Source organism: Neomonachus schauinslandi, chromosome 13 (assembly GCF_002201575.2).
Source record: "Neomonachus schauinslandi chromosome 13, ASM220157v2, whole genome shotgun sequence".
Lineage (NCBI taxonomy): Eukaryota > Metazoa > Chordata > Mammalia > Carnivora > Phocidae > Neomonachus > Neomonachus schauinslandi.
Genome location: NC_058415.1, coordinates 85,609,430 through 85,623,946, shown reverse-complemented (window position 1 = coordinate 85,623,946; position 14,517 = coordinate 85,609,430). Strand labels below are relative to the sequence as shown.

General features: G+C 44.5%; 1 protein-coding gene across 1 annotated transcript; it reads right to left on the bottom strand.

Moving 5' to 3' along the window:
• Positions 1-593: 593 nt before the first annotated feature.
• On the bottom strand, positions 594-14,256 carry ZNF79 (zinc finger protein 79). Its single transcript, XM_021691354.1, has 5 exons — positions 13,854-14,256; positions 9,742-9,830; positions 7,548-7,680; positions 6,945-7,043; positions 594-2,162 (listed from the first exon to the last, which is right to left on the bottom strand). The coding sequence occupies exons 1-5, from the start codon at positions 13,867-13,869 to the stop codon at positions 991-993; spliced, it is 1,509 nt and encodes a 502-aa protein (XP_021547029.1). The 5' UTR covers positions 13,870-14,256; the 3' UTR covers positions 594-990.
• Positions 14,257-14,517: the final 261 nt, after the last annotated feature.

Below are 14,517 nucleotides of genomic sequence, written 5' to 3'. Positions count from 1 at the left end.
GGAAGGATTACCTGAAAATTCAGGTGAATGAGGGAGGGATAAGCCTTCCAGGACCTGGGCCAAGTGACCAAGAAACCAGAGCTAGAGGCCTTGGGTGATAGCGGAATAGGACTCAAGTCAAATGGCTACCTAAACCCAAACCACATGGGTTTATTTCAGAGATGAGGTCCTGCTGGCTGGGTATGAGGATGGCATGTCAAAAGACAAGACCCAGGACCCAGCAAGGGAGAAAGGGGGCCAATAATGAAAATTTTGCTGTAAAGGAAACTTCTCCAGGAAGGAAAATGAAGGCCCCACTGGCCCATGAGCTGGGGAAAGATGGTAGGCCTCAGGTTGTCCTAGTGGCTCCACAGAGGGGGATACCATGCTGAGGCATTTCACTGGCTTCTAGATTAACCCTCAGCCTGTTCTTACCTTCTGGGTGTTTTCTTTATAGCAGCAGCAAACACTTGAACATCTCAAGTACAGATGGGGCCTGGCAGTGTCTAGATTTTCCTATATAGAGCTTAAAAGAGTGGATATCCCTCCCCCACCCCGATGAGATTGTAACATGAAGAACCTTTCCTCAACTTGAATTACTCCCTACTATGGAGAAACTGTTCATTCCTGTCCAGTGTGGGTTCTTTTAATAGCCCTCATTCAAGAACCATCCCCAAAATACCTGGCCTTTAAGAAAGAACCAAGTCCTTCACTCATTAATCACTTACTCCTTATGGTTTCTGCAGTGCTTGCTATACAAAATGCAGTTTGGCTCACTGAATGAAGGTAATCTCCAGTATAATTTGAGTTGGGTTCTTGATGCTTAAAGAGTTGAGAAAGAAGAGTGCTCCTGAGACTTTCCACCTGGAACATGTAAAATTGGGGCTATTTATTAAAGGTGCTTTTGGTGTGGCTCAGAGCTACAGACCATAAAACTCCAAGGTCTCCAGATGTTTTTCAAACTACCTGCATTTCCTGCCAGGTCCCCACCCACTTTGGTCCTATCTCTGGTTACTCTCCAGCATGGAGTCTCTGGTGTCTGATGAAAGCGGAGCTACACCGGAAGGCCTTCCCACACTCCCTACATTCAAAGGGCTTCACACCAGTGTGAATCCTCTGATGCTGACTAAGGGATGAGCTCTGGTTAAATGCCTTCCCACACTCATTGCACTCATAGGGTTTTTCTCCTGTGTGAATTACATGATGTCGAATAAGGGCTGAGCTCTCACTGAAAAATTTCCCACATTCATTACATTTATATGGCTTCTCCCCAGTGTGGGTCTTCTGGTGGATTATGAGATTTGTGCTTTGGCTGAAGGCCTTTCCACATTCGCTGCACTTGTAGGGTTTCTCTCCCGTGTGAGTCCTCTGATGGTTTGTGAGGTTTGCGCTCTGGCTGAAGGCCTTCCCACATGCAGCACACTTGTAGGGTTTCTCCCCGGTGTGGATTCTCTGATGCTGAATAAAGGCGGCACAGTAACTGAAGGCCTTCCCACACTCACTGCACTTGTACGGCTTCTCCCCCGTGTGGGTCCTCTGGTGGTTTGTGAGATTCGCACTGTGACGGAAGGCCTTCCCGCAGTCGCTGCATTCATAGGGCTTCTCCCCGGTGTGAATCCTCTGATGCTGAACAAGGGCTGAACAGTCACTGAAGGCTTTCTCACACTCGCTACATTTGTAGGGCTTTTCTCCGGTATGAGTTCGCTGGTGCTTTGTGAGGTTTGCGTTCTGGCTGAACGCTCTTCCACATTCGCTGCATTTGTAGGGTTTCTCTCCGGTGTGAATCCTCTGGTGCTGAATAAGAGACGAGCTCTGGCTGAAAGCCTTCGCACACTCGCTGCACTCATAGGGTTTCTCCCCGGTGTGAGTCTTCTGGTGCTGAGAAAGGGAAGAACAGTAACTGAAGCCTTTGCCACACTCGCCACATGTATACGGTCTTGCTCTGTGGGGCTTCATAATAGGGGAATCCTTCCTGAAGCTCTGTGTGTGTGTTTCCCATTTCCGGGGTCTCACTTCTGTAGGAACTCTCTGTTGTGGAGAAAGGACTGGTCTCAGGTTGAAGCTCTTCCCCAGTTCAGTGTTCCCGTGAGCAGACTCCCCAGGGGGCAGCTCTATACTTGTGTCTTGGAATGAATCTTCAGAAATGTCATGCTCGGGTGGCGATTCAGACATAATCTTCCAGTCTGAAAAACATTTAGAAAAGCATTTTTCCCCCCTTCGGTGGAAGAAAAGGTACTACTGAAATACAAAAGGCTGATGGAGTTTGGCCGAGCTCCCATGCAGGCAGGTCTGATGCTCCACCCCTTTCACCCAGAACAGCTGCCTCACATTTCTGTTCTCAACCATAAATATTGACCAAGATGGCTCTTCAGAGACATTAGCACGCCTTACTCCCTTTCCTAAACTGCCAAAGGATACAGAAGTTTACCCTAATCTCCCTCAGATGCAATGCTCCCGTATTTCTGACCCTTTCCTCTGCTTTGGCAACTACTGGACAGTCTCCACTTGTCTTTAGTCTCACAATTCTTGGTGTGGTTTTGGGCAATCTGTTTACCAGGTTTACATAATTCACTTTACAAAGCTGATGATCAGTGCCAGCAAGATGAATTCTTTGACCTATCAAATCAGCTAGATTTCAAAATTCTAGAATGTTGCTAGGGGTGCAGCATCATGCGATCTTACACACTGGTGTGACCACCTTTCTGGAGAGCAATCTGGTTGCATGTGTCAAAAGAGTCTTTAAAATGCTGACATGAAAACCGCACCTGTAAGAATCTGTCCTAAGAAACGAATGAGAAATTACACAAAGCTGTGTTGACAAAAGCGCTTACGGCATTATTTGCCAAAGAAAAGCAAACACCTAAATAAATGTTTAATAAAGGAATGACCATAGTATAGCCAACAGAGGGACCCCTATAGAGGCCATGTTTGAAATGGGTACACTATTGTTCCTTCTGTAGAAAGGTATTTACTGAGGAAACACTGCAAGGATACACAGTGTGAGTGTAAGCAGTGTTGTCTTTGGGTTGTGGCATCAGGCAATTTTTATTTTCTTCAATGCTTATCTGTATTTTTTAATGTTCTCCAATGTCAGTATTATAAAAAAGATAAAAACATTTCAGAGAACATGCAGTGATAAAAAGAAACCTACTGTTACATGAAAAAAGGAGCATGTAAACTTAACACTGTTATTTCTACTTTAGAAAAAAGTATAAGCTCTGGTCTGAGCCTCCCCATTAGGGGGCACCTGGCTGGCTCAGTCGCTAGAGATTGTGACTCTTGATCTTGGGGTCATGAGTTTGAGCCTCACATGGGGGTTGGTAGAGATTATTTAAAAGAAAAAAAAAATTTAGAAAACAAAAATGTATCACTGCATTTGTGATATGAAGAAGATGGAAGGGACCTCTGTGTGGTGTGATGACAGGGGACCTTGATTTTTTTAATCCTGTTCCAAATCTCAAATTAACCTATTTTACTAGAAAAAAAGTCATTTTATTTTATTTTATTTTATTTATTTATTTATTTTTAAAGATTTTATTTATTTATTTGAGAGAGTGAGAATGAGAGAGAGTACATGAGAGGGGGGAGGGTCAGAGAGAGAAGCAGGCTCCTCGCCGAGCAGGGAGCCCGATGCGGGACTCGATCCCGGGACTCCAGGATCATGACCTGAGCCGAAGGCAGTCGCTTAACCAACTGAGCCACCCAGGCGCCCCGAAAAAAAGTCATTTTAAATAGAATAAATAACATTGCTTTTATAATCAGAAAATAGGTCTTTTTTAAAAGAAGAGTTAACGATTCTTAACCCTTTCTGGGATCGCCCTCATTTTAAGAGAAAACTTTATAATTTGAGTACTGTACACTACTGGGAAACTGTGAAGCATAAGGCCCCATGCACCTCTCCGACACTGGGGCTTGAACATAAGGAGGTGGAGTTTCAGGGAGGGCTCTGGAGCTTCTTTTCATGAGCATCAATTTTCCTGAAGATTCTTTCGGTTTCTACTTATTTCTCAGAGGAGAGAACAGCAAGGTTAGTTCTGGGTGACCTTTATTTGTATTTCTATATGGAATCTTGACCCAGATAGCTTGGGTTTAAATCTTGGCTCCACCTCTTACTAGCTATGTGATTGTGGGCAAATTAATCTATTTCTTGGATGCATTATCTATAAATGTAGCTCTCAAAGAATTACTGTGAGGATTAAATGAGTTAAAACATATAAGGGACCCTGAGGGATAGTTAAATGTCATATGAGTGCTTGTTATTATCTTAGGCTTTTTCCTTGTAAACCTTCTGAAATGGTTTCCCTCCTGAGAGCACGTGCCTACTAATGCCCAATCTACCATGAGCACAGCAGTCCCAGGGCATCATCTCCATGTAATTTAGTAGTTGATCATATGTGGCTTTGACAGCTCTGAAAACTTGACCATCTATTAGAAAAGATGGAAAGAAGAAGAAAAGTGCCAAGAAAAGCAGCAGCAGGGGAAAGGAACAATTCAGGAAACTGCATGATGCTCATGAATCGTCCTATCTCCGCCCACCTTACCTCTCCACCTGGCTCCTGTAGGAGACTAAGGACGTCCACACCAAATGTGCCCAAAATGGAACAACTGGTTTTCCCTTTCCAGCCAGTGTCTTCGTCTGTCTTCTTGTTCATGGTTCTGCTCAGGCCAGGGTCGTCCTTAATGCCCCTTCCACCCCCTCACATCCAATTCACTGGCAAGTCCTATTGGCTTTAACACCTAAAATGTCCTGAATCCTTCCTACCAGCCACCATCCTCTCTCTCTGGAATGTCTGCAACAGACTCCTAACTGATCTCCCTGCTCCACTCCTGAACCCTGGAAGTCTTATTCTCCATATGCAATTTTTAAACACAAACCAAGTATGGTCCCCTTCCCACTCAAAACCCTCCAGGGCTTATCTTACTATGTGAATAAAATCTGAATGCCTTACCGTGGCCTCCAAAGCCCTGAATGATCTGTTCCCTGCCTACGACTCCCCCCCGGCTTACTGAGTCCTAGGGTCTTCTGATCCTAATACAAGTCAAGCTCATCCCCACCTCAGAGCTTCAACACATGCCATATCCCAGAATGTTCCTCTCCCAGACACTCACATGGCTGGCTTCTTCTCTTCCTTCAGACCTCAGCCCTGACATCACCTCCTCCAAGTGGTCTTTCCTAGTCATCTGACTTACAACAGCCCCCAACCTCCATCTGTATTCCCATTCTCACCTTCATACTCCCCATCACTATTCCCTTATCCTGCGTTCCTTCAGAGTATGCCTCACTATCTGACATTACATCAGTAATTTTGTTTACTCATTTTATTTATGTTCCTCACATCACAGGATATAAGCAGGGCCTATGTCTTGTTCTCTGTTGTACCTTCAGTAGCTAAAGCAATTCCAGGCATTTACCAAATGCTTAATGAGTATTTGTTGACTGAATGAGTAACAAATTCAATGTGAAAAAGGCAAACTGACCAGCTGGGCCTGGGAAAATGTTAACATTCACAACAGAAGTTCCGAAAGCAAGCAGTGAGGTGAAGGTACTCTAAAGACCTGGGGCTGCCATGGTGGTGGGGGTAGGATGGGGTACCGGAGGGCTCTGAAAGCAGCCCAGAGCGGCCGAGCAATGCCCAGGTTGCTGTGAATCTCAGAGCAGAGGTGCAACACCACGGAAGCAGGGTATCAGTTACTCCAATAGCCAGACTGAAACTTTTCTCAAACTACTTCACGATCATACAGCTAATACAGCACTCCATAGTTGATAACTTTTTTTTCATGTATATTAGTTTGTAAAATCAGATTTGGTGATAACACCACTTCCCAAGTTGTTTCTAATAACGTGCTGATCTGACCTTTTTAGGATCCTGAAACTCTCTGAGGCTGTGATGAAACCTTTTTCCAGAAAAACTCAGCCATTGCCCTAGCCACATAACCCCACATTCAGTTTCTGAAATTCTACACAGGGCGTACCGCCCGGGATAAAAGGCCCCGCACGGCGGGCATGGTGCCGGGCAGCAGAGGGACCACTGAGGCTCCTGTAAAGGAAGGATTTCAGCAAGCCTGAGTGGTTCCTGGGTAACAACAGGGCTGAGGTAACGTGTGACAGGCTGTTTAGAAAGTAGATAGTAAGATGGGAAGGAGAAGAGTTCTGATGGACTGTGCACAAAATCCTCCAGACTTTGTTCTCACTGCCTTGCAGCCACAGTAATCAGAAAGGAAGATATAAAGCATTAGGCTACACTTTCAAACAAATTGTAAGCTTTGTCACCTTCAAGTTCATTTATACTTCTGATGCTTTAACTTTTAAAATATCGGAAGTGGCTGGAACCCCAGGGAGAAGCTCCTGAGGCCCGGGCAGAGGTCACACATCCACAGTGGCTGAAGCATGAAGGTGGGGGTGGAGTGAGCAGCCTTGGATGAGGAGCACGAGATAAACACAGCAACTACGGCTTCCCTTTTGTTTTTCCTGAGGTCCTCAGTATTAGCCCTTTAGGAAATTCTAGCAGGGTCACATAGAGGGAGAGAAGGCATCCAATTAAGGGCCAGAGAGGGGAGTAGCAGTAGGTATCACAGCTGGAGGTATGGGTAAAGATGGGCACCTGAGAGCCTAAGTGAGGTGAACCCCAAGCAGAGAACGTGCTAGGCCAGCAAAGATGACTCTTCATTCCCCCCGAGGCCAGCAATACCACCTCTGGTCCCAAATATCTCCCAGCCCAGGGGAACTCTGCCAGGAAGAGGTGTGGAACAGTGGGCTTTGGAATCAGACAGACCTTGCTTCGAAGGCCTGCCATGCCACTTTCTAGCCGTGAGGCTCTGAACCAGCAAGTACTCTTCCAGCTTTAATTTCCTCATCTGTAAAATGGGGGTTATATCTACTTCACAGGGTTATCAAATGCACTAATGTGTATTTCAAAAGGGCTTTTGCTCTCAAGACTCACTGGCTTCAGTGCCTGCTCACTTACCAGGACAGGTACTCCTTAGGCCTCCTCCCTCCAGCATCCATGGGCCTTCTTCCCTTTGTTCCAACTGGGAGTTCATGCCAGGCTGGGAAACTGGAAGTCCTGTTCAAGGGGAAAAACGGGCTTTAGAGATTTAGATTAAGTATAAATAGCCACCCAGAACTCAGGGAAGTGGAAACACACCAGTTAGGTCATTTTTTTCATTCATTCAACAAATATTTATTGAGCACGTTAACTGGGTCCCAGGCACTGGGGGATGCAGCAGTAATTAAGACAGATGAGGTGCCAAGGAGGGGTCAAGTCAAGTCAGGGAATTAAGCCCCAAAAGCAAGTTATTTAGAACAATAGGAACTTACTAAATATGGAGGAACTGGCCTGAAGGTCACCCTACCCTCCCTGGGAAATAAGAAAACAGGGAGCTGCAGTCTCAGGGGGAGCAAATGAAACTGCCTATTTCTCAAGCTGGAATGCAGAGACCTTTCACTAGGGAACTAGGAGGAATAAACACTATATAAAGTGTCAGAGCAACTCGGGATCACTCAACACTGGAAAGTGCCACAGATATTCAGAACTGAGTAGATTCTACATTTCAAATGGCTTCCTTACCCAGCAGGACCAGATTCCTGGCGTTTTCTGGTATCCCCTCCTTGAACCTTGGAGTCCCCCTTGGAGCAGGGATCAAGTGCCTCCACCCATCCTGGGTAAAAGCTACAGTCACATTGCTGAAGGGCGTGGACCCCTGAAATGACAAGCACATTCCTTCTTGCCCACTGGCCTCAGGATATGAGGCAGCTCTGGGCAGCTCAAGAAAAGCATTTATTGATCACTTTCTATGTGCCTAACACTATACTGGATACGGACACACAAAAATAAATCAAATACAGTCTCTTTGCGTGTTTACAACTCTGACGGACTTTATATATAAATGGAGAGAGTACATAAACAGCTATATCTATATATAAAAGAAGGAAATGGGCAGAAACAAACAGGTGCTCAGGAACTAAAAGAGCCAATGTAGACAAAACAAAATTAGAATGTATAAATTTATGCAATGAAAAATCAGAAAGAAATGTGAAGGCTCAATTTTTCGGAGTGTTTATTAAACGTTCCTATGAACTTGGATATCACAGAGTACAAAAGGAGAGCCAGACATGTATGTGACTGCCTGTAGTAACATGTCAGAGAGACAGAGAAGGAATCCTGCATGGAGGACAGAGGAAGACCACAGAGAGGAGGTGATTGCTGAGCTGGCCTTGAAGGAGAAAGGCTGTCAATGGAGAAAGAGAAGGTTATCCAAGGCAGGGGAGGCTCATGAGCAAAGGCATAGAGGTGAGAAAGGCCTCATGTCTGTTTTCAGTACAAGTGATGGTACCTCTACCTATCTCGTGGGCCACACCAGAAACCTGGGTGTTATCTTCCCCTTTCCTGCAGCTCCCCACAATCACGGCATCTTCACCTTCCTTCACAGTATCACTAGATTTCACACATTTCTCTCCATGGCCCCATCATTACCTTATTTGAAGCCAGCATAATTTTCCAAATTATGACCTCTAATTTACCTGGTCTTCCAATCCATCCTTCATACTAAGAAATGCAGTACAATGGGACAAAGAGGGTCTTTTTTTAAAAAACCATGAAATATTTAAAACATTTGGGTCATTTTATAATAGTCAAGAGAGTAAAATCCACCATAAAGATTTAAGTGTCATGAACTTTGTAACAAACAGTATGTAACTAATAAAGAAAACACTGTAGGAAGTACAAGAAGAAATTTAAAATATTACAGCTGTGAGATGTTAAAATAATTCAGTCATTAGCAGGGTTAATACAAAATAAACAACAAAATAAAGGTATGGAAGAACTGAGCAATTTAATTAATAAGGTTGAGCTAACAGAGCCATTGAACCCTGTGTTCTGCAATTACGCTACACCTGGCTGTTCTGGGTTGACAAAAGACACTCTGTCCCCATGCAGCACAGACCAGCTGAATGGGCAGAGAAACCAAAGTGACAATTTGGGAATATCTAAGAAAATAAGATCCACAGCCAAACATTTTCAACATAAACAAGAAAGGAAGAATATAAATCAGAAATTCAACTCAAGAGGTTAAAAAATCAAATTCTAAAATAAATCTGACAAAAGTGAAAGCAAAAAAGTAAGAAAAAAAATCTGTTACTAAGAAAACCAATGAGAAAAATCCAAGAGCAGACTTTCTAAAAAGGAAAAGAAACAGATCAATACCTAGTCTAGTCAGGAAAAAAGGGTAGAAGACAGTTCCTATCCTGGTAGAAGGACTATGCAAAAGAATACACTAGAAATGATTCTGTAGCATACTCTTAATGAGAAGGAGAAACATTAATCACATTCTGTAAAGTGGAAATAAAAAGAAGATTAAAAGCAGGACAAACCCATTTTGGGAAAGTAGAAAAGGAAGACTATGGGGGCACCTGGCTGGCTCAGCCAGTGAAGCGTGTGATTCTTGATCTCAGGGTTGTGAGTTCAAGCCCCACACTGGGTGTAGAGATGACTTAAAAATAAAATCTTAAAAAGCAAAAACAAAAAAGAAAAAGAAAAAGAAAAGAAAAGGAAGACTAGGACTGAAAAGACACAAATGAAAATGTTAAGTGTTTCATCTCTGTGGTTAATAAGTGTGAGTTTTTGGGTATGTTTTCTGTGTTTTTCAGGTTTTCTACAATAAACACGAACTCCTCTTATAATTAAAAAACAGGAACAAAAAAACCCTTTAATATTAAAAAAAAAAAAAAAAGAGGCTGCCTCTCAGAGTACATTTCCAACTTACGTGGGCCCCAACTGTGAGGAGACCAGCTGCCATTCCTTCATCTCCTGTGCTTTTGTCTTGGGGAAGGGCAGTGTCTGCAGAAGGCAGCTCTGGAAGGAGAGAAACCAATGAGGCTTAAAAGGTACAGCTCACCAAGCTAGAGAGTCTCACATTCTCACTGTGAAGAAGGGGGTTCCCGGGACATTGCAGGTTGCAGGGGACTCGGGCTGAATCTGCAGACCGATTTCTCCATTCCCCTTCCTACCTCAGAAATCCCATCAGTTCACTCAGACGCAGGGAGTCATTAGAGTAACAGACTCTCAAGGAGCGTAGGTCCCCCACTTGCCAGCAGTGTGCAAATCACATAACCTTTATAGGTCGCATTTTTCTCATCTGTAAATGGGAATGATAATCTCCTGTAAAGTTGCTGGGAAGATGAAAGAAAAACGCAAAGTAGCTGGCACAACGCCTCGCATGTAAGCACACAGCTTACAAACATTATCTACTGCCGAGTTTGTTGGGAGCAAGTAGCTCTGCATATTTAAGATATTTGCCAACTCAAGAAAGGTAATGACCAAGTAGGATTCATTGAAGGAACGCAAGATTAGTTCATCATATGAAAATTAATCTGCATAATATACCAATGTAATAAAAAGGAGATGACTCCACATGGATCATTTCAATAAACACCAAAAAGACCATTCTGTAAAATCTGTCACCCTTTCCTGATACATTCAATAAACTAGGACGAGAAGAGAACATCCTCAACCTGATAAAAGACAACTACGGAAAACCCAGGTTTACATCATACTTAATAGTGGAGGACTGATACTTTCCCCGAAGATCAGGAACAAGACAAGGCTATCCGCTCTCACTTCTGTTCAGTATTATACTGGAGGTTCTAGCCAGGGAAATTAGGAAGCTGGGGGCGGCGGGGTGGGGGAGGGGGTGGGGGGTGGGAAGTCATCCAGATTGGAAAGGAAGAAGTACAATTATCAGTATTTGTAGCTATGATTTTGTATATGGAAAATCCTAAGGTGGGGCACCTGGCTGGCTCAGTTGGTAGAGCATGTGACTCTTGATCTCAGGGTCATGAGTTCAAGCCTCACATTGGGTGTGGAGTCTACTTAAAAAATACAATAAAATAAAATAGCCCTGCTATAAAAAAAAAACCAAATAAATAAAAAGAAGAAGAGAAGAAAATCCTAAGGAATCCACAAAAAAAAAAGCCCTGTCACAGCTAAGTAAGTCCAGCAAAGTTGCAAGATACAAGATGGATATATAATAAAAAGACAACCCAATTAAAATTGGGCAACAGGGAGTCTGCTTCTCCCTCTGACCCTCCCCCATCTCCTCTGCTCTCTCTCTCTCAAATAAATAAATAAATAAAATCTTTAAAAAAAAAAAATTGGGCAAAGGATTTGAATAGACATTTCTCCAACCATATTTCTATACACTAGCAATGAGCAATCCAAAACTGAAATTTAAAAAAAAAATTCCATTTGCAAGAGCATTAGAAGAATAAAACACTTACGAATAAATTTAACAAAGGAAATGCAAGACATGTACACTGAAGGCTACCAAATATTGTTGAAATTATAGAAGATATAAATAAATGGAAAGACATCCCATGGATTCATAGACTGGAAGATAATGTTGGGATGGCAGTGCTCACCAAATTATCTACAGAATCAATGTAATCCCTAACAAAATCCCAGTGGACTTTTTAATGAAAATGGATTAAGCTGATACTAAAATTCATCTAGAAATGCAAGCGACCCAGAAGAGCCAAACAAACTAGAAAAAGAAGTTGGAGAACTCACATTCACACTATCAAAACCTTGTACATGGGGTGCCTGGGTGGCTCAGTTGGTTAAGTGTCTGCCTTTGGCTCAGGTCGTGATCCCAGGGTCCTGGGACTGAGCCCCGCATCAGGCTCCCTGCTCAGCGGGGAGCCTGCTTCTCCCTCTGCCCCTCCCCCTGCTTCTGCTCTCTCTCTCTCGCAAATAAATAAAATCTTAAAAAAAAAAAGGAAAACAACAAATGTTGATGAGGATGTGGAAAAATTAGAACCCTCCTACATTGCTACTGGGATTGTGAAATGATGCGGTCACTGAGGAAAACAGTGTGACAGATCCTCAGAAAGTTAAACAGGTACCCTATGATCCAGCAGTTCTTCTCCTAGGTACACAAATAAGAGAAACGAAAACACATCCACATAAAAACTGGTGCACACACGTTCACAGCAGCATTATTCACAATAGCCAATACTGGAAGCCACCCAAATGTCCACAACTAAGGAACAAAATGTGGTATATCCATATAACGAAATATTATTCAGCCACAAAAAGAAATGAAGTACATTCATTCATGTTACAACACGGATGGAATTTGAAACATTACTCTAAGTGAAATAAGCCAGACACATATATTCTATGATTCTATTTTTATGAAATGTCCAGAATAGGCAAATCCCTAAGAACAGAAAGCAGAAATCCATAGACTAGGGTTAGAGGAAATGAGGAATGATGATGGTTAATGGGTATGGGCTTTTTTTTTTTTTTAAAAGAGAGAGTACCATGTGCGCAGGCGTGGTTGGAGGGGGGAGGAGGGGCAGAGGGAGGGGGAAGGAGAGAATCCTAAGCCCGCTCCGCGCCTCACTCCCAGTTTGATCTGATGAAATGGTTATGGGCTTCATTTGGGGGTGATGAAAATGTTCTGGAATTAAATAGTGGTGATGGTTGCACAACTCTGTGACTATACTAAAAGCCACTTTATTGTAGACTTTAAAAATGAATGTTACAGGGCGCCTGGGTGGCTCAGTCGTTAAGCGTCTGCCTTCGGCTCAGGTCATGATCCCAGGGTCCTGGGATCGAGCCCCGCATCGGGCTCCTTGCTCAGCACAGAGCCTGCCTGCCACTCCCCCTGCTTATGCTCTCTCTCTCTCTCTGTGTCAAATAAATAAAAAAAATCTTAAAAAAAAAAAAAAAAAGGGCGCCTGGGTGGCTCAGTTGGTTAAGCGACTGCCTTCGGCTCAGGTCATGATCCTGGAGTCCCGGGATCGAGTCCCGCATCGGGCTCCCTGCTCGGCAGGGAGCCTGCTTCTCCCTCTGACCCTCCCCCCTCTCATGTGCTCTCTGTCTCTCTCATTCTCTCTGTCTCAAATAAATAAAATCTTTAAAAAAAAAAAAAAAAAGAATGTTACAGCATGTGAGTTATACCTCAATAAAAAATAATAGAAGAGGTAGTATAGCCCTCAGAAAAAGAACTACTAGGTCTGAATATTGGTCTTAGTACAGATCTCACGTTACTGAGTTTTATTTATTAACTCCACTGTACCTTCATGTCCTCTTTCGTAGTACCGGGAGGATGATAACCACCCTGCTTGCTGTTCCCAAGTCTCTGGGGGAAGACAACATAAAATGCTGGATGTGAAATTGGACTTTAAGAGTTACAGACCAATAAAGGGACCCCTTGATCTAGGGGAGGATGGCACAGATCTCGGTGGTTAAGATTACATACACGTTTGTTCTGTTCTATCGACTGTTCAAGATGCTTTCAAAAACGTTATTTTGTTTGATGCTTACAGTTCGTAGAGGTAAACGAGGTAGTTAACGTTATTTTACCCTTTCCACCACGAAGAAACACGGGTTAAAAGACCTAAACCGGTACCCCATAGCTTAAACAGGAATCCTAGCCTTCTGATTCCAATCCCCCAATATCCCCTTCGACTTCACAGTCCAACTGTGTTGAACGGGCCCTCAATCTCATGTGGAGCCAAAGGCTCCTGTTCTGAGAATCCCTGGCTGCTTCAAGAACGGCTGGAACATCAGAAACAACAGGAGACCCTGGATCGTTCCATTTTTCCTTCCCAGGGTCCATTTCTCTCGACTCACAAATGCCATCGGTGCATCAAGCAGATCGGGTAAGAAGTAGGATAGAGATTATTCAGGTCTGAGCGGCTCGAACTTTCTTGACCCTAGAATTCTTCACTCAAAAAAGGATTATCCCCAACCACTTGTGGAAAGGATAACCGCAGAGTTCTGGTCCCGGTCACACAGCTCTATCGGCGGGCAGGCTGGAACAAGACGCCGGATCTCCTGCAAACCCCTCCCTCTACCACTCCTTCTCACCTCCTTCCTCCGGCATTTGGGTCCCACCGCCTCCCAGCAGTTCTCTGAGCCCCAGCCGCGCTCTGCAGGCCTGCTCTGACTGCTCCCGGCTTGGACTCTTCTTCTCTCCGGCCTCTCCCCTCAGAGGCCGGGTCTGAGCCTGCGATGCTGGGCCCTGGGAGCTCGGGTCGTGCCCGTCCAGCCAGGTCTCTCAGTGTTCCCAGCGGCAGCCAGGCCTCGCGGCTCAGGAGTCCGTGGAGCAACCACCAGCCCGGTCTCAAGCAGAACGCCGCAGGGAAAAACCCGCTGCCGGCTACTCCAGAACGCTACAGGCTCCCAGCTCGAACTCAGAAACCGCCGCCGCAGGCACTACCAAACACCAGGCCCAGCTCCCGTGCCAGCCAAAGAGGACGCGCTCCAATAGCGCCACTTCCGGTCATGCGTACGGCTCTCCCCGCCCCACCGGACTCCATTTCCCAGAAGTCTCCGAGCTCAGCTCCTGGCCAAAACCTATTTCTCTATGCCAGGTTTGTGGCCTATACACCCTTGTGGACCGTACTTCACAGAGAGGCTCCGCCTGTTCTTGATCCCGGAATCTCTTATTTATCATGTTTTGTCCACATGCCATTCAGGTCCACCGAAATCCCACGGCGGGCGCCTCTGAGGCGGAAAGCAACTTGGCCGC

Excerpts from the sequence above, each read along its gene's own strand:
- ZNF79 (XM_021691354.1), bottom strand. Across the intron at positions 7,681-9,741 it reads TCCTCACAGTTGGGGCCCAC|GGGTCCACGCCCTTCAGCAA; the intron begins GTAAGTTGGAAA and ends TTGTCATTTCAG. Across the intron at positions 2,163-6,944 it reads CCTAAGGAGTACCTGTCCTG|ACTGGAAGATTATGTCTGAA; the intron begins GTAAGTGAGCAG and ends AATGTTTTTCAG.